This window comes from Oncorhynchus mykiss, chromosome 18, assembly GCF_057628025.1.
Source record: "Oncorhynchus mykiss isolate SJ-2025 chromosome 18, ASM5762802v1, whole genome shotgun sequence".
Lineage (NCBI taxonomy): Eukaryota > Metazoa > Chordata > Actinopteri > Salmoniformes > Salmonidae > Oncorhynchus > Oncorhynchus mykiss.
Genome location: NC_143039.1, coordinates 60089116 through 60110564, shown reverse-complemented (window position 1 = coordinate 60110564; position 21449 = coordinate 60089116). Strand labels below are relative to the sequence as shown.

The 21449-nt window shown below is 43.0% G+C and overlaps 2 protein-coding genes, 1 long non-coding RNA gene and 1 pseudogene across 8 annotated transcripts in view; 2 read left to right on the top strand and 2 right to left on the bottom strand.

Annotated features, from left to right (window-relative positions):
* Positions 1-200: 200 nt before the first annotated feature.
* LOC110496489 (putative methyltransferase-like protein 24) lies at positions 201-20709 on the top strand. 4 transcript variants are annotated; one of them, XM_090208922.1, is made up of 5 exons: positions 201-1720; positions 15571-15669; positions 16378-16508; positions 17047-17239; positions 19492-20709. In XM_090208922.1, exons 1-5 carry the CDS (start codon positions 1451-1453, stop codon positions 19801-19803), a joined length of 1005 nt encoding a protein of 334 aa, XP_090065048.1. In that variant the 5' UTR covers positions 201-1450; the 3' UTR covers positions 19804-20709. The 4 variants fall into 4 exon arrangements, with proteins under 4 accessions (XP_090065048.1, XP_021428099.1, XP_021428098.1 ...); XM_021572424.3 differs by having other exon boundaries at positions 17047-17251; XM_021572423.3 differs by having other exon boundaries at positions 16987-17239.
* On the bottom strand, positions 9243-11442 carry LOC110496490 (uncharacterized; annotated as a pseudogene). The gene is made up of 8 exons (XR_016488639.1): positions 11437-11442; positions 11295-11324; positions 11068-11210; positions 10709-10794; positions 10319-10632; positions 9966-10161; positions 9741-9868; positions 9243-9657 (listed from the first exon to the last, which is right to left on the bottom strand). The product of XR_016488639.1 is annotated as an uncharacterized LOC110496490 (transcript).
* Positions 11509-21449, bottom strand: part of LOC149975612 (uncharacterized) — an 11032-nt gene continuing 1091 nt past the window's right edge. Inside the window, exons 2-3 of the long non-coding RNA XR_016488584.1 lie at positions 19513-19731; positions 11509-11653 (exon numbers count right to left, since the gene is read on the bottom strand). This is a non-coding gene — a long non-coding RNA (uncharacterized LOC149975612). The remainder of the gene's footprint in view (positions 11654-19512; positions 19732-21449) is intronic.
* Positions 21018-21449, top strand: part of LOC110496488 (wiskott-Aldrich syndrome protein family member 2-like) — a 14482-nt gene continuing 14050 nt past the window's right edge. Inside the window, exon 1 of one of the 2 annotated variants that reach the window (XM_021572420.3) lies at positions 21018-21272. The gene's annotated coding sequence lies outside the window, so the exon portion shown is untranslated. The remainder of the gene's footprint in view (positions 21273-21449) is intronic. The other variant, XM_036953083.2, reaches the window with a different exon arrangement.

The window sequence follows — 21449 nt, the reverse complement described above, 5'->3', positions numbered from 1 at the left end:
TGTGTGTGTGTGTGAGCCCCTTGGTATTCAGCGTTGCTCATGCAGTGCAGGGAGCGAGTTTAGACAGGGACACGGCTGGGAGGGAAGGAGGCGGCGAGAGAGGGAGGGAGAGTGAAAGAAAGGGAGTTAAGAGAGTGGCACAGAGAGAGGAAGGGACAAGGGGAAATAGAAAGATGACAGGAAAACAGAAACTTGTTGGGATTGAGACTGGGGTGAAAGATGAGAAAGACTGGCTACATTGTTCATGAGTCCATAATCGGTCTAAAATTAATCCTGAGAGGGCCTTTAAACCCTGAGGGGCAGTCGCGCTTCCCCACCCACTGGATAGTCTGTGTGTATTGTGTGGTGTGTGTGTGTGTATTGTGTGTGTGTGTATTGTGTGTGTGTGTTGGTGTGGTGTGTGTGTGTGTGTATTGTGTGTTTGTGATGGGCTTTACTGTATTTGTATATTTGACCATGTTTACATATGAAGCAGTTTGTCAACAGGCTGACTGGACAGAGTGTTTGATGTTCCTCATCTGGTGATTGGATGGAAGTGAAGGGGGGGGGGGGGGGGTAGTCTATGGGACAACTAGGAGAGGGAGAGAGAGGGCGGGTGAGAAAGGAAGGAGGCAAGATAGAGGGAAAGAGAGTGGATGGGAGAGGGCAGGAGGGAGGGAGGGGGGGGTCACTGTTCAGTGTTAGGAAAGATTCCACAGTAAAGTAATTACACTGAGCCCCCGATTTTTCACTTTAAAATGTATATTCCAAACAAAATCCATTTCAAAGTAGATCAGAACATATGACTCTATGCACAATGGCTACTTTGAACTATTTATACAGTAATAAATAAAAAAAAGTATGCAAAAGCTGTGTAGATGCAACGTTTGTATCTTCCTGTAAATTTGTTTTTGTAAAATCCTCAGTGGAAATTGTTTAAAGTAGTCTTTATGCATAGAGTTGTATGGTTTTTTAAACTTTGAAATCAATGGGTTTTGTTTGGTATACATTTTTAAGTGAGGCTCAGTGTAATTCCGTTACCATGGCCCTGCTACTTTTCTATTCCGTAATTCCCATGAGACTTCACTTAGCTTGTTGATGAGAACGCCAATGGGCTAATAAAGGTCATATTTGGAGCTTGGTCTGTTTTTCTGTGAGAAACAGACTTCTAAAAATACCGTAATAGGCTAGATATCAACCAATCCGCCACTGACCCTGGAGCTCTGCGTCACCACTCTGCCCTCCGGCTGGTCACAGAGCAGGAGAAAGGGTCTGGAGCCTCCAGTTGAAAGTGGGCAGAACAAAGGAAAGCGGAGTTCTTGAAAGGCTAGCGACTGCTTCACGCTACTGTTTTTAACTCCCCACAGTTTCGCAGCAGCCATTCGGTCAGTTGACTCCCACGAGGCACCAGACCGGTCCAGTTGGGAAGGAGAACAAGGCACGAGATGCTCACCGGTTTCCCGGAGGAGGCATGTCAGCCGGTAGCGGTGTGCAGCGCGTGCTGCTGTTAATTATCCCGATGTTTCTACTCGCGCTACAGCTCCTGGTCGGGCTCCGGTTGCCGCGAGCAGACCACGCAGGTAGCCCCGGGTCCTTTAAGGACGGGGTCGCCTTCACGGTGATCAGCATAGAACCGGAGAGAAGGAGCGCGCGCCAAACGGGATCTTTGGAATTTTTACGGGATGAATCGGGAGCGAGCCGCGTGTACGAAGATGAAAACGAGATGCCCATTGGCGACCGGGTGAGAGCAAACTACGAGCGCGCAAACACACACAGTTGAGACGAGGACAAGATAGGGCAGACTGACCCCCGATCAGTGACAGTGGCAGCTGTCCTGCAGCTGTAGTGATCAGCTGCGTGTGTGTCAGTGGTCAGGGAGGAGCAGGTTTCAGCTGCTCGTTTTTGTTGGTATGTCAATAATACATCCCCATCTCTCCACTCACCCCCTCTTCTCCTTCCCTGTCAATCCCCCATCATCATCTCCTCTTTCATTTATGATTTTTCGCTTTGGTTCCCTAATTCTCTCCCCTCCTAAGGCTAGCTCCTAGTCAGTCTGGTGAGTCATCATCGACTCCTCTCCCTCCTCCTTCCTGGGTTGCCATGGTGACCACAGTGGTCTCTAGGGGTGAGGTGGGCTGTGTGCTTGTGTGGATATGTGTGTGTGTGTGTTAGTATGCCTCAGGCATGCATGTCACTAGCAGGGCTGGAGTCAGCCCTTGACCTGTCTGCACATCTCCCATACCTGAGGGGCCAACGCTCGCTCGTGCACACACATTCCTCTACACGACTTATTCTATGCTCTTTGATCTCCACTCCCACTGACACCTAAGTGGCCCCTCAACCTATGGAGTATGTGTGTGTTTCATTTACATTTGATTAATTTACAAATATTGAGCTGACATGTACAGACTAGCTGTGTTTGAATGTTCATACTGACCGTACTATTTGTGACATAAATTGATTATGTGGCATGCATAGTGGTCAGTATGGATAGTTAGTATGGCAAAAGTTCCCGGACGTTGTACTACATTCACCAAAATACGAAGTATACAAGCAGTGGACAATATTTCTGTGCTTTTTGGGTCCATAATGAAATTCTTCAGAAAATGGGCTTGGCTTCACAACATTTTTAGATTTAAAAAATGGCGGTAAAATATGCAGCAGGAGTCCGATGAGAGTGGATACAAATTCATTGCTTTAACTAATTATGACAAAGTGTTGAGCAATGTAATAAAGTAATGCGTTTTCAAATAAGTTAGGTTACACGTTATGTTGGCTGACAATTTGTTAGCTACGGTAGCCTTACCGTAGCATAGCATATCATTTCAGCCATTGCTTGTATGCAGCGATTTTATCATGTAAATCTTGGTGGGGCAAAGTCCCCCCAATTTTTTTAGATGCATGCCAGGAAAGCCATTACACAACACAATACATTTATTGCACTATGACGGTGACAAGCAGTGCCCACAAACTGTTAGGGCATACATAAAGCTGTCCCAACAGCAGGGCATACATAAAGCTGTCCCAACAGCAGAGCCTACATAAAGCTGTCCCAACAGCAGAGCCTACATAAAGCTGTCCCAACAGCAGAGCCTACATAAAGCTGTCCCAACAGCAGGGCATACATAAAGCTGTCCCAACAGCAGAGCCTACATAAAGCTGTCCCAACAGCAGGGCATACATAAAGCTGTCCCAACAGCAGGGCATACATAAAGCTGTCCCAACAGCAGAGCCTACATAAAGCTGTCCCAACAGCAGGGCATACATAAAGCTGTCCCAACAGCAGAGCCTACATAAAGCTGTCCCAACAGCAGGGCATACATAAAGCTGTCCCAACAGCAGGGCATACATAAAGCTGTCCCAACAGCAGAGCCTACATAAAGCTGTCCCAACAGCAGAGCCTACATAAAGCTGTCCCAACAGCAGAGCCTACATAAAGCTGTCCCAACAGCAGAGCCTACATAAAGCTGTCCCAACAGCAGAGCCTACATAAAGCTGTCCCAACAGCAGAGCCTACATAAAGCTGTCCCAACAGCAGGGCATACATAAAGCTGTCCCAACAGCAGAGCCTACATAAAGCTGTCCCAACAGCAGGGCATACATAAAGCTGTCCCAACAGCAGGGCATACATAAAGCTGTCCCAACAGCAGAGCCTACATAAAGCTGTCCCAACAGCAGGGCATACATAAAGCTGTCCCAACAGCAGGGCATACATAAAGCTGTCCCAACAGCAGGGCATACATAAAGCTGTCCCAACAGCAGAGCCTACATAAAGCTGTCCCAACAGCAGAGCCTACATAAAGCTGTCCCAACAGCAGGGCATACATAAAGCTGTCCCAACAGCAGGGCATACATAAAGCTGTCCCAACAGCAGGGCATACATAAAGCTGTCCCAACAGCAGAGCCTACATAAAGCTGTCCCAACAGCAGAGCCTACATAAAGCTGTCCCAACAGCAGAGCCTACATAAAGCTGTCCCAACAGCAGAGCCTACATAAAGCTGTCCCAACAGCAGGGCATACATAAAGCTGTCCCAACAGCAGAGCCTACATAAAGCTGTCCCAACAGCAGAGCCTACATAAAGCTGTCCCAACAGCAGAGCCTACATAAAGCTGTCCCAACAGCAGAGCCTACATAAAGCTGTCCCAACAGCAGAGCATACATAAAGCTGTCCCAACAGCAGAGCCTACATAAAGCTGTCCCAACAGCAGAGCCTACATAAAGCTGTCCCAACAGCAGAGCCTACATAAAGCTGTCCCAACAGCAGAGCCTACATAAAGCTGTCCCAACAGCAGAGCTTTCTTTTCAGCACTATGGAGTGAATCCTTACCACTGCTACACCTGGCTATCAGCAGAGCCTTGTCTAGCATTTAACCAGTTCATTCAGCCTAATTTACTGCCTTTTAAAAAACATAGCTGATATGGCTGACTTACTTAGGCAATCCGTAATTTCGATTAAGACATTAATGAGAGAGCTAGGACAGACGTAGTCAATATAACAATTTTTTCTAGACTTTTAAAATGTACAGCGACATAATTCATAACATGGGCCATTCTTACAGTATTATCCCTGTACACCAAGTCAGAACCGAAGGATAAATAAAGGGGGCATATAAGCAGACAATGAAAGCTCTTACAATATTTTAATTACATTTCTCTAAAACAAGCTATGAGCTACATGTGCACCACCAAGTCAGAACAGTAGGCTAAGTTATGAAGGGGAAAGGGACCAAATTATTAGGGTGAGGCACATGGGCTACTAACAGCTTACTACACAACACATTTAGTATTACTTTCTTAGCTAAAGTACACATATCTCCCTGGCATATTACATCACTTATGCAGCAGCAAACAAAACATTTTTGGACTCATGTTGTTGTCTTGAGCTCACTTGAACAGGAAGGTGGCGCGGCGGTCCTTCTTTTGTGCAACTTTTGTCATTAAACTTTGTCATCAAAGTCTGTCATTCTCTGGATTTATGGTGCTTTCAAGACAACTGGGAACTTGGAAAAAAACAAGGTTGAATCATGACGTTAGTGATCTTCAGTTCGGAGCTCTAGAAAGAGGCCAGAGTTCCCGACTTGGAATTCTGAGTTGGATGACCATTCAAAACGTATTTTCCCAGTCGGAGCTGAGATTTTTTCAGAGTTCCCAGTTGTTTTGAACTCACTAAAGTCTGAGATTTCCGAGTTTCCAGCTGTTTTGAACGCAGCAGAAGTCATGCTGGATTGACAGCATGGCCAGTGTGTTCAACCTTTTCTGGCCCATGGTGTTGCATGTGAATGTTTATCCTTTTAAGCTTGGAAAAGACACCCTAAAACCCAGACTTGAACCACACACACCCACCCACTCCACTGAATATCAGGCTAGTGATTGCTTTGTAATGCTTGCAGTTAGCCACCGATTCCTTCCAAACCACTCATTGTTGAATTTGCGATTTACATCTTGTTGTGTAATGTTTATGTTCAATGGCCGATGAGCACCTATATATTTTATCTAGAATTTCTCTTCATATGACAAGGATTGAAAAGGATTTGCCAGTAGATTGTCGACTTGATTCATGATGATGACTGCTTGTCTAGCTTGCTAGCTAAGATTTTGAAAGTATGATGTTGACATGATCAGTCCAATCAAAGCTACTGTAGATATAACGTGATTTGACATTTTATCTGTGCCCAATGACCTTGAGCCTTCTTGGATGGGCACTTCTAACGCAACTATGGCAGCACCCAAGGAGCTTGAATTTGAGCTCTCCCTGTGGATATTGCGGTGACGTAGGGTCCACATGAGTAACAGAACACTGAGCCAATCATGGTGCAACTAGAGAACATTACCAACCCCTGCACTCCGAATTTCTGCTGGCTGCCCCACCACCACAGAAGGCACTGACCTAGGCTGAAACACCTGCATTTTGGAGCTGCCTTAATAAAGCCACATTGCTTTGAGTAACTCAAAAATAAAACCATTTTTACATTGTTTGCAAACTCATATGTGGCACGTATTAATGTCAAAATAACATGCAAAACAGGCAAAAAATAAATCGTTTTCTTTTTTTAGCGAAACAGGTAGAGCTCAAAACAAGGGGGTGCTCTGCCCCACCTGCCCCGAATGATGGGTCACCACTGCTTGCTTGTATGTACCGGTATGTCAGTGGAGGTCTGTGCTGTTTTAAGATGGAGGGCAATGTTTTTTAAATTTTTTTTATGAGCATGGCCTTATTTCTATTACAGCATATTGGATGACTGTCATTCATATTCCATTCACCCAGCTCAATGTAGTAGTCTAAACCTATTGATGTTACATGATACTCAAATGTTCCCTAACATGAGGTTGCTACAAACTAGCCTATGAATGAAAGATTACAACGTAGGTGCACACAGGCCGAGTGAAAATGTTGTGACAGACAGTGACACAGCCTTGCCTGCATCTAGCTGATCTAGGGTGTAATCATTAGTTAATCATTAGTACACCAGTTGCAAACAAGAGTTTGTATTGGACAAATTCGGGTATGTTTGTCCCCATTTTGTTTAGTTCGCTTCAGTTTAAGAAATGTTTAACAGAATGAATAAACCCCTGGATACACATTAACACAATTGACATTTATAGCATCCACGTTGAATTTCTTCTCACATCTATGCACTCCTCTTCTCACCTTTTCCCTTTGTTTGTGGACTTCTACACAGTACATTTGAAAGTGTTAAATCAACACTATCAGCGAGTACATATGGTCCCACTCTACACAGAGTAAAAAGTACATTGATCCAAGTGTTACATTTCTAGTGTTGATTTAACACTGAGGAGTGCAAAAAGTTAACACTACACTGGCCGGTGTTGATCAAATGTAACACTAAGAGGTAATCAACACTGAGTGTTAGTGACACTCACTAGTGTTGATCTGGGGTGACTCCTCGAGTAAAAATGTGTTTACTCTATTCAGTGTTAATGTATTTACTCTTCCCCCATGTAAATTGAAATTATATTTTGGAAAAGCACTTGGAATTTCACAATAAACTCAAGCAAAGCTGTTTCAACATTCAAATATGTTTATTATGACCAAACCACAAGTCCCAGCCCTGGCTTAAACTGTTATCAAGTGACAGTAGAATGTAGTCAAAAGAATCCCTTGCTCCATATGACTTGAGCAAATGAAAAGGTTTGTGGAACATGTTATTTACATGAAATACTTTGCTTCAAAACTTTGAATGCATGCAAATGATCATCAAAACATAAGGTTTCAAGAGCTGACCCAACCTAAAAAACATTTTCCTCTTTCAGAATAGCCTTCATTTTGTAAAATAGTGGCATTTCAATGACTACTTCACCACATATGACCAAATCAAGACGATATTCTGTACCATGGGGCTTTACCCATTTAACTGACAAAACGTGTGTGCACTGAGACATTCAACTTGGCAGAAATCTCATGGCTTTCTTTCAGGTGATTGAGCCTTGACATCTTTCCTGGACCTATAGCTAGTCCATCCTGGATGAAGGTTTCTCAGTTATATGCCATGTCATTTGTGTTTCTTGATTAAGGTCATAGTGACATTCTTAAAACTCTTCAGTTGCTTTTTAAATAAATCATGTTTTGCCTCGTAGCGCATACACCACGAATGAAGAATGGGCCCGATGTTCCTTATACAACGACGATAATGTATCATGAAGTGGTGTTTCGGTAACAGATTTCTATCAGGAAACAAACACTTGAAAAGCCTATGATGTTCAGCAATTAAGTGCTTCAGATAGATAGTCATGCCGTCTGTTAGTATAAGAGAAAACACAATATTTACAATTTGTAGTAGTAACAGAAGCAGCTGCCAGTATTTATCATATTTCTGTACCAGATCACCAAATATCAATGGCAAATTACTGAGAAGACACCAAGATTGAATAGCATTTAGACCCAAATCATTGCTCCCATCATCCAATTTGAGTGCAGGTGGACGATAGCCATAGTTAAATGAATGAACTCTACCATACACATCTTTAGCAGTCACAAAGTTGGCTTATATATACTGTAACAAGTTTTACCTCAAATTGTGCAACTCCTAAAATGTCATGCATTATATCAACAGAAAAGCTGTCTGTAGTATTGAAGTACTGGAGAGAGATCAATAAGTAAGCATGCTTCACATCGTGTTGGGTTTGACTGAATAGTTTGACAATGGTCTGAGTTGCATGTGTTTTGTTCGTAAAGTCACTCTTGGGTCATCCTCAGAGAACACAGTTTGAAAATACACTTTCTCAGTGAGGCAAAAACAGCAACAATTAACGAGCACTAAATGATTCCACAAAACCGGAACTTCAATACCCTCAGTCTCAAGCACTTTCAAATCGCTAACTATTTGCTCAAGAATGGAATCAAATCCCTACGTTTTAAGGTCCTGGGTATGGAAGAGTGCACATACGTGAATATTTACCAAAATTGAATTAAACTTTGGGGTAAAATTTCTCAAAGTAAAGTATGTACCTCCCAACTTGTGAATTCACTTTTTTGATCCCAATGGATTAGCAGTGTCAGTCATCATAAATGCATTCAATTCAACTCTTTACTCTTTAGAAAAGAGAGGATGTCTCTTCATATATAGTCCAGCTTTCAAATCAAAGTAAACTCAATTTTAAAATTGTGCCCCGAGTTAAACATGCCACTTGTATTTGGGGTCTTCAAAATTAACTGCAATGTTTGGAGAATTGGAATGTAAGAAAATTGATCAGTTATGACCATTTGATCATAAGTTCCAGTAGTGTTGTTTCTTCTATTGTCAAATCTAACACCAAGGACTCTCCTGAAAATAATGCTGTATTTTTCTGACAATTTGTGACACACACATTGTCCGAAAAATACAGCATTATTTTCAGGATATTGAAAATCCTTTCACGTTGTTGAATTCAGTATCAAAACGAAGTGCTTATTTTATACAAAAATCCTTTTGAAGATATTATACATGTAAGAGCGGTCGCATTAGCTTGACCCTGTAGCTCTTGAACTGCTTCTTCCATGGAAGATACAAAACTATTTACAGTCTGACCTATACCTGCAGCTGTGCAATAGCAGACACACACATATCAAGTGTGTTCTTGTTAGATATTGGTACATGGTTACAACTAGAATTAGAAGGAAAATCAGCATTACTTGGCTAATTATCAACAGCTGTATTAGCATTCAAGTTAGCGTTTAACAAAATTTGACAGTCTCGGGATTGTGCCCTGTTCAAATGCTTCCTAAAGTCTGAAAATACACGACAACCAAATACACGACAACAATCTGCTTGACCACATTTTAGTCTAAGAGTTCTACCAGGGCACATTCCATGCATCAACTTGAGATGCCTTACGAGCAAGTTGGTACAAACAAAACATATCAGCATTAGTGCAGAGGTCTAGCTCTGAGCTCAGCAACCCTTGGAGTCTCCTTAACCTTCCCAATGTCTATGATGTACACAGTTGTCTGTATGAAGGTGTACATGTTGAGCAGCATTGTATTGTAAGCAGTACCAAAAACAAAGTGAGTCTTGAAAAGCTCATCGAAGCACCAAGGGAGCTCGTTGACTTGCAAGGCGCTCTTGTCCAGGATGATGATGTAAGCATGGATGCTGCTCTTCCTGGTCCCGACTGCAAGACGACATGGTTGGCGGCTCTGGTCAATCGCATCAAGGTGCTCCTGGATACTGGTTCCTGCCTGAAGACGACAAAAACGAACACCATCATTAGTTCATCATAACGGCTGCAGCACTGTCTAAGAATAAGAATGCCAATACAAACCTTTTGGAATATCACAAGATGCTGTTCAGCTTGAGATGCAGACATCTTGCCTGGTCTTTTGCAGCCTTGTGATGAAGGAGGAATCAAATGGAGCAGGAGAAGGATGGAGGAAAGGTCACCTTCCCATCCTAATCAAAGAGATCCTAAAATGGTAAATTCCATCATCAGTGACATTAACATTTCAGAGTTATTTGAAATATAAATGATAAATTATGATCATCTAACCGTAAGCATTAATGTCAGTTCCTTCATCAACTGCAGATTCTGCCATCTGGATCAGCTCCTGAAGTTCAGCTGCCTGAGTGGCCTTGCTTAGGGCCTTGCTTAGCATGATGATCTTTTGCTTGAATGTAGTTGGCCACCTCTCCAAAACCTTGGCTGATGTTCCCTCTCCAAACAGCAGCACAAAATCCTGTTCAATCTGAAACTAGACAAAAACATTCCACTTTAACCTGCAAATCAAGTTTGAGTAAATCACCAGCCTACACATTAATTGAACTACTATTACTGGCCAACCTGAATTGGCATCTAGAGATTAAACAGAATTTATACAACTTAAAACTCTTACCAAGTCTTACCAAGCCCTTCACATCCAGAAAGCGTGGAAATTCGGTTAGGATGGTGGAGCATTTTGTGGGTCATGTTCCTGTACTCAAAGGTCAATCTCATCTTCTGTTTCTTCATCAGAAGAATGCTTCATAAGAGAAATGGCCTCTCGGCACTGGTCTTCACTCAGGGTAGCCAAAGTGGATGGACTGGACTCCCTCTCAGCAGTTGGCCCTCCAGAGTATAGTTGAGTGGGCCGTTTCTCCGATGAAACCAAATTCCTCTGAATGGTTTTGATTCTATACGAGAGGTACCCTTCTCCACTATTAGGGTCGTAATAATGTTCCTTATGAAAATGGTTACTAATCTTGAAAGAAAAAACAAATAACCAAGTCCCATTTGCAGTCATAATGTATACTTGCATATCCATTTTCAGTGCAGGGATCCTTCAGGTATGGGAACAATGCCTTGTGCAAACGTTTCTCTCACACTACGCGGTGGTGATGTCCTGACAAGAATATAATGTTATGTTTAGGCGGCAATCAGAATCTCCACAAGCAGCATTGGTCCCCAGTCAGCTAAATATCAGGAGTGAATTTTGAATCGGTATCATGCCCATTGAATTTGATACAAGAGCAGTCTTCTACCAATAGCAGTGGATGGTCAGCAGTAGCCTAACCAATTATGTGACTGAGATACTGATACAGAAGTCATTTTTAACATTCAGCAGATATGGGAGCAAGTAACACTCAACCATTTTCATTATGAATCCTTCCTTTACACTCGACCATGAGTCTCTGTCATCGTCGAAACAAAATTGTTGATCATCTTTCGTCTGGTGCAGTCAGTCAGGCTTTTAGTTTTGGAGTATTCCTTGATGACAACCTCTCCACCTGGCTTTTTCTTCAGTATGCTCTCTATTAGCTGTAAAAAATCAAATTAAAAAATAAACGGCAGTGTGAAATCCATTTTATGCCAAGTTAATTGAAGAATGAATTACAAACGTACATTTTTTGCTTCGTCATCAGATCTTTGACACTTCACTCAAAATGATTGTATCAACCGACTCATGGTCTGAACCACCCATCACAGAACTGGCAGAGACAGGACTCATCAGGGAAGATAATGAAATACACAAAGACAACAATACAGGCATGTCAAATGTATGGTTATATTGAAAGTGATGCCACAGGTAACCAAAGACTTGAAAACCAGCACATACCTTTAGCATCATTGTTCAGTGTGAGCTTGAAAACACCCAGATCTGTCTTCCTTCTCAAACACATCCCCATCAACTTCAGTTCCAGACCCATCATACAGCTTTGTCTCTGATAAACTAGTAAGTGGGATCTCAAATTTCAGGAAAACTGTGACAAACATTAAGACAACAACCTACAATTAGAATTGCAATTGTAATGGTATGAGTAATCAGACTGACTGGTATGAAAACAATACATTTATTTCCAATCAAAAAGGTTTTCAAGTGTCAGGTTAATGATCTTGACATATTTTTGTTCACCATTGAATTTCACCCTGATCAGCATGACTAGGTCTGAAAGCAGTTAGGAGATAAGGCCAGCATGGATGAAAAGCATTACATTTGTATTTCAATCATGACACATGATATAAGGACGACTACAAACATTTTCACCAATACTCCTTTACTTAGCAATGATCATTTCAAAGTATATTTTGAAAATATTGGATCATGACCACAACCTACTTGAAGCAGGTCCCAAACTACAGCAAACAGACTATTCAACTCATATTCACTGTCCCAAAATATGGACATGGCCTAATTAGTCCAGTAAAATACACTCATAATTCCAGCTAGTCACTATATTATGTTGTCATGTTCTAGGAGCAGTCTTACAAGACTGCTAAAATGAACTGGTTGCAGAGCGAGTGCAAAACGCAGTTAGCTTGGTGCCGATGCAATGGCCACAATATTTAAAAGCATCACGCACAAATCGAAAATGTAGTTATTATTTGGCTAAATAAACAACTCACCTTAATCAGATTAGTCCTCAATATACACAGTTGAAGTCGGAAATTTACATACACCTTAGCCAAATACATTTAAACTCAGCTTTTCACAATTCCTGATATTTAATCCTAGTAAACATACCCTGTTTTAGGTCAGTTAGAATCACCACTTTATTTTAATAAATGTGAAATGTCAGAATAATAGTAGAGTGATTTATTTCAGCTTTTATTTCTTTCATCACATTCCCAGTGGGTCAGAAGTTTACATACACTCAATTAGTATTTGGTAGCATTGCTTTTAAACTGTTTAACTTGGGTCAAACGTTTTGGGTAGCCTTCCACAAGCTTCCCACAATAAGTTTGGTGAATTTTGGCCCATTCCTCCTGACAGCCGAGTCAGGTTTGTAGGCCTTCTTGCTCACACACTTTTTCAGTTCTGCCCACAAATTTGATATGGGATTGAGGTCAGGGTTTTGTGATGGCCACTCCAATACCTTGACTTTGTTGTCCTTAAGCCATTTTGCAATTATGGTTGGGGTCATTATCCATTTGGAAGACCCATTTGCGACCAAGCTTTAACTTCCTGGCTGATGTCTTGAGATGTTGCTTCAATATGTCCAAATAATTTTTCTTCCTCGTGATGCCATCTATTTTGTGAAATGCACCAGTCCCTCCTGCAGCAAGGCACCCCCACAACATGATGCTGCCACCCCCGTTCTTCATGGTTGGGATGGTGTTCTGCGGCTTGCAAGCCTCCCCCTTTTTCCTCTAAACATATCAATGGTCATTATGGCCAAACAGTTCTATTTTTGTTTCATCAGACCAGAGGACATTTCTCCAAAAAGTACAATCTTTGTCCCCATGTGCAGTTGCAAACCGTAGTATGGCTTTTTTATCGCAGTTTTGGAGCAGTGGCTTTTCCTTGCTGAGCGGCCTTTCAGGTTATGTCGATATAGGACTCGTTTTACTGTGGATATAGATACCTTTGTACCCGTTTCCTCCAGCAGCTTCACAAGGTCCTTTGCTGTTGTTCTGGGATTGATTTGCACTTTTCGCACCAAAGTACGTTCATCTCTAGGAGACAGAATGTGTCTTCTTCCTGAGCGGTATGACGGCTGCGTGGTCCCATGGTGTTTATACTTGCATACTATTGTTTGTACAGATGAACGTGGTACCTTCAGATGTTTGGAAATTGCTCCCAAGGATGAACCAGACTTGTGGAGATCTACAATTTTTTATCTGAGGTCTTGGCTGATTTAGTTAGATTTTCCCATGATGTCAAGCAAAAAGGCACTTATTTGAAGGTAGGCCTTGAAATACACCCACAGGTACGCCTCCAATTGACTCAAATTATGTCAATTAGCCTATCAGAAGCTTTTTAATAAGCCATTACATAATTTTCTGGAATTTTCCAAGCTGTTTAAAAGGCACAGTCAACTTAGTGTATGTAAACTTCTGACCCACTGGAATTGTGATACAGTGAATTATAAGTGAAATAATCTGTCTGTAAACAATTGTTGGAAAAATTATTTGCAAGAAATTTGTGGAGTGGTTGAAAAACAAGTTTCAATGACTCCAACCTAAGTGTATGTAAACTTCCGACTTCAACTGTACGTATTCAGACCCTTTGCTATGAGACTGGATATTGAGCTCAGGTGCATCCTATTTCTATTGATCATCCTTGAGATGTTTCTACAACTTGATTGGAGTCCACCTATGGTAAATTTAAATTGATTGGACATGATTTGGAAACGCACACACCGGTCTACATAAGGTCACACTGTTGACAGTGCATGTCTGAGCAAAAACCAAGCCATAAGGAATTGTCTGTTTTGTGAGGCACAGATCTAAGGAAGGGTACCAAAAAATGTTGGGAGCATTGAAGGTCCCCAAGAACACAGTGGTCTCCATCATTCTTAAATGGAAGAAGTTTGGAACCACCAAAATTCTTCCTAGAGCTGGCCAACTGGGCAAACGGAGCAATCAGGGGAGAAGGGCCTTGGTCAGGGAGGTGACCAAGAATCCGATGGTCATTCTGACAAAGCTCCAGAGTTCCTCTGTGGAGATGGGAGAACCTTCCAGAAGGACAACCATCTCTGCAGCACTCCACCAATCAGGGCTTTATGGTAGAGTGGCCAGACGGTAGCCATTCCTCAGTAAAAGGAACGACAGCCCGCTTTGAGTTTGCCAAAAGGCACCTAAAGGACTCTCAGACCATGAGAAACAAGATTCTCTGGTCTGATGAAACCAAGATTGAACTCTTTGCCGGAATGCCAAGTGTCACGTCTGCAGGAAACCTGGCACCGTCCCTACGGTGAAGCATGGTGGTGGCAGCATCATGCTGTAGGGATGTTTTTCAGTGGCAGGAACTGGGAGACTAGTCAGGATCAAGGGAAAGATGAATGAAGCAAAGTACAGAGAGATCCTTAATGAAAACCTGCTTCAGAGCACTCAGGACCTCAGACTGGAAGGTGAACCTTCGTCCCAACAGGACAACAACAGCCAAGACAACGCAGGAGTGGCTTCGGGACAAGTCTCTGAATGTCCTTGAGTGGCCCAGCCAGAGCCCGGACTTGAACCCGATCTCACATCTCTGGAGAGACCTGAAAATAGCTGTGCAGCGATGCTTCCCATCCAACCTGACAGAGCTTGAGAGCATCTGCAGAGAAGAATGGGAGTTAGAGGTGTGCCAAGCTTGTAGCGTCATACCCAAGAAAACTCGTAGCTGTAATCGCTACCAAAGGTGCTTCAAAATACTGAGTAAAGGGTCTGAATACTTATGTAAATGTGATCCGTTTTTTTTATACATTTGCTAAAATTTCTAAAACCTAGTTTTTGCTTTGTCATTATGGGGTATTGTGTGTAGATTGATGAAAGAAAAACTATTAAATACATTTTAGAATAAGGCTGTAACGTAACAAAATGTGGAAAAGTCAAGGGGTCTGAATACTTTCCGAATGCACTGTAAGTGGTATAGTCATTGTGCGTTCTCAATGGACATTTTTTCTGAAGTCGTAAGATGTCTAGCTAGTAATTTGTTAGGTATGCTAACAAGCTAGCAAGAAGTTGCATAGCAACAGCATCAACTTCCGGTAGACCGGCGAAGCGCTAGTACACTCAACTGAAAGTATACTCTTCGTTTACAGTATACTAAAATGAACTAATAGCATGTAGTATATACTCATTAAGTATGTAGTACACAGTATGTTAGTATGGGTATTCGAACACAGCTTATGTGTGTTTGTGATTGCGAGTGGCGTGCATGTGTTACCCTGCTGACTCGTGTGTCTACCCACAGGAGAGAGGTAGAGGGTTTGAGCTGCAGCAGTGGGCATCAGGTGAGCCCTCCTTCACTGCAGAGCTGGAACGTGTCATCGCCTACATTACCACACCACAGGTACATAACCATGCCCACTTTACACCTTGGCCCACACATCATAAATAATTCAGATAGAAATGCACTGTATAGAACAGACCTGGGCCCGTAGTCATGAAGCGTCTTAGAGTAGGAATGCTGATCTTTTTCATTATATAATATTTTTCATTATAAAACTGATCCTAGATCAGACCTGGGTTTCAAATACTTGCAACATTTTATCGTGTGCCTGTTTGAGCTCGCCTGGCTTAATAAACCAATAAACTCCTAAAACTTTGAACCCTGCCTGTCTGGCACTCCAGACAGACTCAAGCAAACACTCAAAGTATTAGAAATTATTGTTCAAGTACTTGAACCCAGGTCTGTCCTAGATCAGAACTCCTACTTTGTGAGGCTTGACACATACAGCCTAGGTTCTGAGATATTTCAAAGACGCTAGGGTCAGAGAGTAATGACAGTGTGGTATGAGACTAGACACTTAACATGTCACTGTAAACCATCGTATATGTTTGACCTAAAAACCTCTGACCCAGGGTTTCCCAACATGTGAGAGGTCAGTGGAAAAAAGCCCTCTAAAAAGCAGATTAGGGGCAAAAGGCCGCATTTTTTCCCTCTCTTGCTCAGACAGGAAATCTGTGTCACATGACTTTCTCTGGGCCTAATGATAACTCAGCACTTCCATTCCTTCTCCAGCCAGGCCCCTCATTACTCTGTCCTGTTCCCCTGCAGGTTAACTGTTCCCGGGTGCTTCTACCAGGTGAGTCCCAGGCTTCACAGGCCTCTGGAGCTCTCTGGCTGCTGTGTGTGGAAGGCTGGAGCCTGCCAAGCCATGGTCCTCCGTGTGTAGCATACTCTTTCAGGTGTGTATATGCGTCTCTCTATACGTGCCACTGGAACTTCAATACAATGTAGCCTATTCTATAGCAATGTGAACCAAACAGTTTGTTACCATCATTCTACAATATCATCATGGGCTCCCGAGAGGCGCAGCGGTCTAAGGCACTGCATCTGTGTGAGAGGTGTCACTGTAGTCCCTGGTTCGAATCCAGACTGCATCACATCCGGCTGTAATTGGAAGTCCCATAGGGCGGCGCACAATTGGCCCAGCGTCGTCCAGGTTTGACCGGGATAGGCCGTCATTGTAAATAAAAATTTGTTCTTAACTGACTTGCCTAGTTAAATAAAGGTAAAAAAAATTACATAATTGACATGCTCCCTCCCCCAAACTTGTACAAGTAGTTAATAATGTAAAACAGTTTTAAACAAATCCTAATCTCTTCCTCATTCACATATCTCTCTCTTATCTACAACTCTCTCTCCGTCTGTCTCTGTGTGTAGTATGGATGAGGGTGATACAGGGTTTCTGGAGGCTCTCTCAAAGGCCTGTGATGTCCACAGATTTGATCCCAGTGGTCAGCATGGTGACAGAGCCAGCAGTGGTTACCGTGACGATGGTTCTGGTGGGTTTCGACAGTACCGGGCATGGCTGGACTGGCGAGCAGCGAGAGGACGCAAGCAGAAGAAGAAGGGGGTTCTGTGTAGCGGGTCCCGGACACTCAAGGACATCATGGAGACTCTGGGACATCACACGGTAAAAGCCGATGTATGGTCAATCCGTGTTCTGCAGTGGCCATACGGCATTTACGGCAATGCGGCCTCTGCAGAAGTCAGAACATTCATACTTCTTGCGCGTTGGGGAGCTGTCATACTCACCCAATAAATGAGTCTGCACCACTTCAAACGCTCCACTCATAGTGATTCAGGTCTAATCTCTATAGCCATCTAGCTACACTGAACAAAAATATAAACACAACAGGTAAAGGGTTGGTCCCATGTTTCATGAGCTGAAACAAAAGATCCCAGAAATGTGATACTCACAAAAAGCTTGTGTTTACATCCCTATTAGTGAGCATTTCTCCTTTGCCAAGATAATCCATCCACCTGAGAGGTGTGGCATATCAAGAAGCTGATTAAACAGCATGATCATTACACAGGTGCACCTTGTTCTGGGGACAATAAAAGGCCACTCTAAAATGTGCAGTATTGTCAAACAACACAATGCCACAGATGTTTCAAGTTGAGGGAGCGTGCAATTGGCCAACTGACTGCAGGAATGTCCACCAGAGCTGTTGCAGTCCAACTGGCCTCACAACCGCAGAACACGTGTAAGGTGTTGTGGGGCGGCAATCAGCGGTTTGCTGATGTCAACATTGTGAACAAAGTGCCCCATGGTGGCAGTGGGGTTATGGCATGGGCAGGTATAAGCTACGGACAATGAACACAATTGTATTTTATCTATGGCAATTTGAATGCACAGAGATACCGTGACGAATTCCTGAGGCCCATTGTCGTGCCATTCATCCGCTGCCATCACATCATGTTTCAGCATGATAATGCACTGCCCCATTTCGCAACGATCTGTACACAATTCCTGGAAGCTGAAAAGGTCTGTTCTTCCATAGCCTGCACACTCACCAGACATGTCACACATTGAGCACGTTTGGGATGCTCTGGATCAACATGTACGACAGCGTGTTCCAGTTCCTGCCAATATCCAGCAACTTCGCACAGCCATTGAACAACATTCCACCAGTGTTAACCCAGCTTAGTGTATAAGAGCTGTGTGCTGATCAACTCTATGTGAAGGAGATGTGTAGCGCTGCATGAGGCAAATGGTGGTCACACCAGATATTGACAGATTGTCTAATCCACGCCCCTACCTAGAGTAGTTGATTGTGCGCTAATCCAGAACTGCATGTTTGTTGTGAAGGAAGTTGTCAAGGAAGTGAGCTTGTTTATACAGGATGTACAGCCCCTACCTACCATCAACCAATCATGTCAATGTGGAGCTATACGGCACTCTGCGAAGCCCTACGCATTGTTAAAACATTTTGGAGGTGCACGGCATCACCGTACGGAACTTGATTTGGCCTCCAGAGGCTACGCAATTGCGTCACACCCTCCATTGCCAGATCAAGCATAAATCTTTTTATTTATTTTTTACTAACAGACACACACCAACACAGTAACACATACATTAACTCACACTACAGTACACAACAGATATACATACACATGTAACATTCACAGTACTCACAGACACGGTTGCATGCACTTCCATTTCCATGGCAACAGGGATGAGCTGACCCTGGCTACCATAGCAACAGTGAATCACACCACTGCTGCAGTTACACACTACAACCACTGGAGGGGAGTGAAATTCACTTTCTTCTCCCAAATGGATCTCACTAGCCCATCGTTTCCCAACTCGGTCCTCGGGACCCCAAAAGGTGCATGTTTTGGATTTTTCCCTAACACTACACAGCTGATTCAAATGATCAAAGCTTAATGATTAGTTGATTATTTGAATCAGCTGTGTAGTGCTAAGGCAAAAACCAAAACGTGCACCGCTTGGGGTCCCGAGGACCGATTTTGGGAAACCCTGCACTAGCCCTTGTGTACATCTCCGACCATTGATTAGGTATAAGCAATATAGTAGAATGTTCCTTTTATTCTCCATATTGCTTATCTAACCTCTCACATCTCCACAAGTGCATAGGAGGTAGGAAATAAATAGAGGGCAGATTTGGGGTGTCATCCCCACTAAGAATGGGATTCATACACCGACCTTCCAAACCCATTGCTGTGCTCTGTTTGCCTACTCTGGAGCATGGTGGTAATTAGAATAAAGAGCCATATATACTGTATATATATACACACACACTGATGAAACATAGCCCTAAGCTGTCTTTTCATTGTTTTACTGCTTTTTAATGATGTCAAAAGTGTGTTGTGACCAATTATGTGTATATATACACACACATGGTTGTCTGTTTTTGCCAGGTGGACTTCCTGTATGCTGACCTGCTGAGTGCTGAGTGGAGGGTTCTGCAAAACTGGGCAGAGCTCGGAACTCTGGGGCGCATCCGTCACCTGGTTGCCACGGTGCACCTCCAGTGGGCCGGCTTTGAGGTCAGCGGGACAGAGGCTGAGGTGGTCCGCTATTGGTTCAGCGTTCTACAGGGGCTCCAGGACGCTGGGTTTCGATTGGTCCATAGCTCTCCGGGGGCGGGAAAAAGCGTCCTAAGGCACAAAGTGGACAACGCACACAGCTCTTATACACTAAGCTGGGTTAACACTGGGCTTATACACTGAGACAAACACATGCGCACACCTTGTGCACGGCTTACGCACGAACACACACATCAGAATAGTCAGTGGCTATGTTCAAGATCATCAAGACCATGATGTGTCATGGGTAAATTGTGACTGACTGATCTACAAGTAATAATGAGTCGTTATTTATGATGCAAGGTGATTTGTAGATCAGTCAGCCGGCAGTCGCCTGCACTGTCGCATGCAATGTCGAACTAGCCCAGTCTCTCACTGTCTGTCAGTCAGTAAAATTCCACTGCAGTGTGTCCCTCTGGTGGTGAAAAAAGGGATCTACACCAGTGTTACCCAGTGGAAGGGTCTGGAACTATTAGTTGGTTGCAACCAAAACCACTCCCTATTGGGTCAGGGCTTTATTTTGAAGGTTTAGGCAGGTCCCTCACCTAAAACCTCATTGAAGCCTCCCAGCAGCCAAAAAATACAAATAAATAAATAAAAGTCTGGGCAGTGGGCTCAACAAAATTCTGGGAACCAGCCAGGCACTGCTAGAGATTAATTAGGCTGCCTATTCTATTAACCCAGTACAGGCAATACTGGCTGGCATAGCTTGGCATGGAGCACACCCCTGACAACTGTTGAATGGTAATAAAGTAATCTATTCTATCTGGGACTTCACACTGCAGAAATACAGATCAGGGGTCAACGCCAGTCCTTCATTCAAACACTTTAGTCACCTTTGCTTTATTTATCATTAAGGTTTTATGTACTTTTTATACATTTGTATAATCTACTTATGTGAGTTGAGCATGAATATAATATTTCTTTGTGTTATAATTACAGTGTTATGTGGGGTTGATTATCTGCCGACATGTGCAATGTAAAGACATTTATTGATTTCAAAGATGTTTTCATATTTTTACAAGTGCAATAAAAACAGTTGACACCCCATTTGTCCTGTATGTCGCTATGTAGAGCCCGCTACATTGTACTGGTTTCATAATGAGTGAGTGTTCTATGTGTATAATGTTCTACGTAGAATGTGCAATTCTACTTAGAATTTTCAGCACACTCGAACATTTCACAGATCGTACACTACACATGCCGTTGACACGGGGATGTTATAAACCGTCATAACTTCGTATTCTGCATTATAACCTTCTTATTCAATATTCACTCATAATTTCTGGAACAGGTTGCAACCCGCTTGGGCAGAATGGAATGTACGTTACGTATCTCCACCCTTCCCTACGCAAACTGGACAGATGTTTACGACTAGACTGGGTGGAGTTACCTATTGTACGTCCACATTTCCATGTCCATGCCGCTGACACAGACGGACAGTGAGAGGAACCAATCAGCGCCTGGAATGTCGAAGCCTTGTCCAATCAGAAGTTGAACAAATCTGGGACTACTCTGTGTTATCCCAAGTCTCCCCACCCTGGTTACAGTAAACCGTCATTTTTGTTTCTACTGAAAGACTCAACCAAGCAACAAGACTGATTTGGCTGACGGTAAGAGATCAGTGTTTAATTTGCGCCTTTTTCAGAAGTTACTAAATAAGAATAGGTTTTCCCGACGATTTTCGGACATAATGAGGGGCGTTTTCAACTTCACTTCCTGCTACATTGACAAGGCCGAGAGACGAAGTTTCATGTCACCTACCCTCGCCCTAATTATTGTAATGCCGT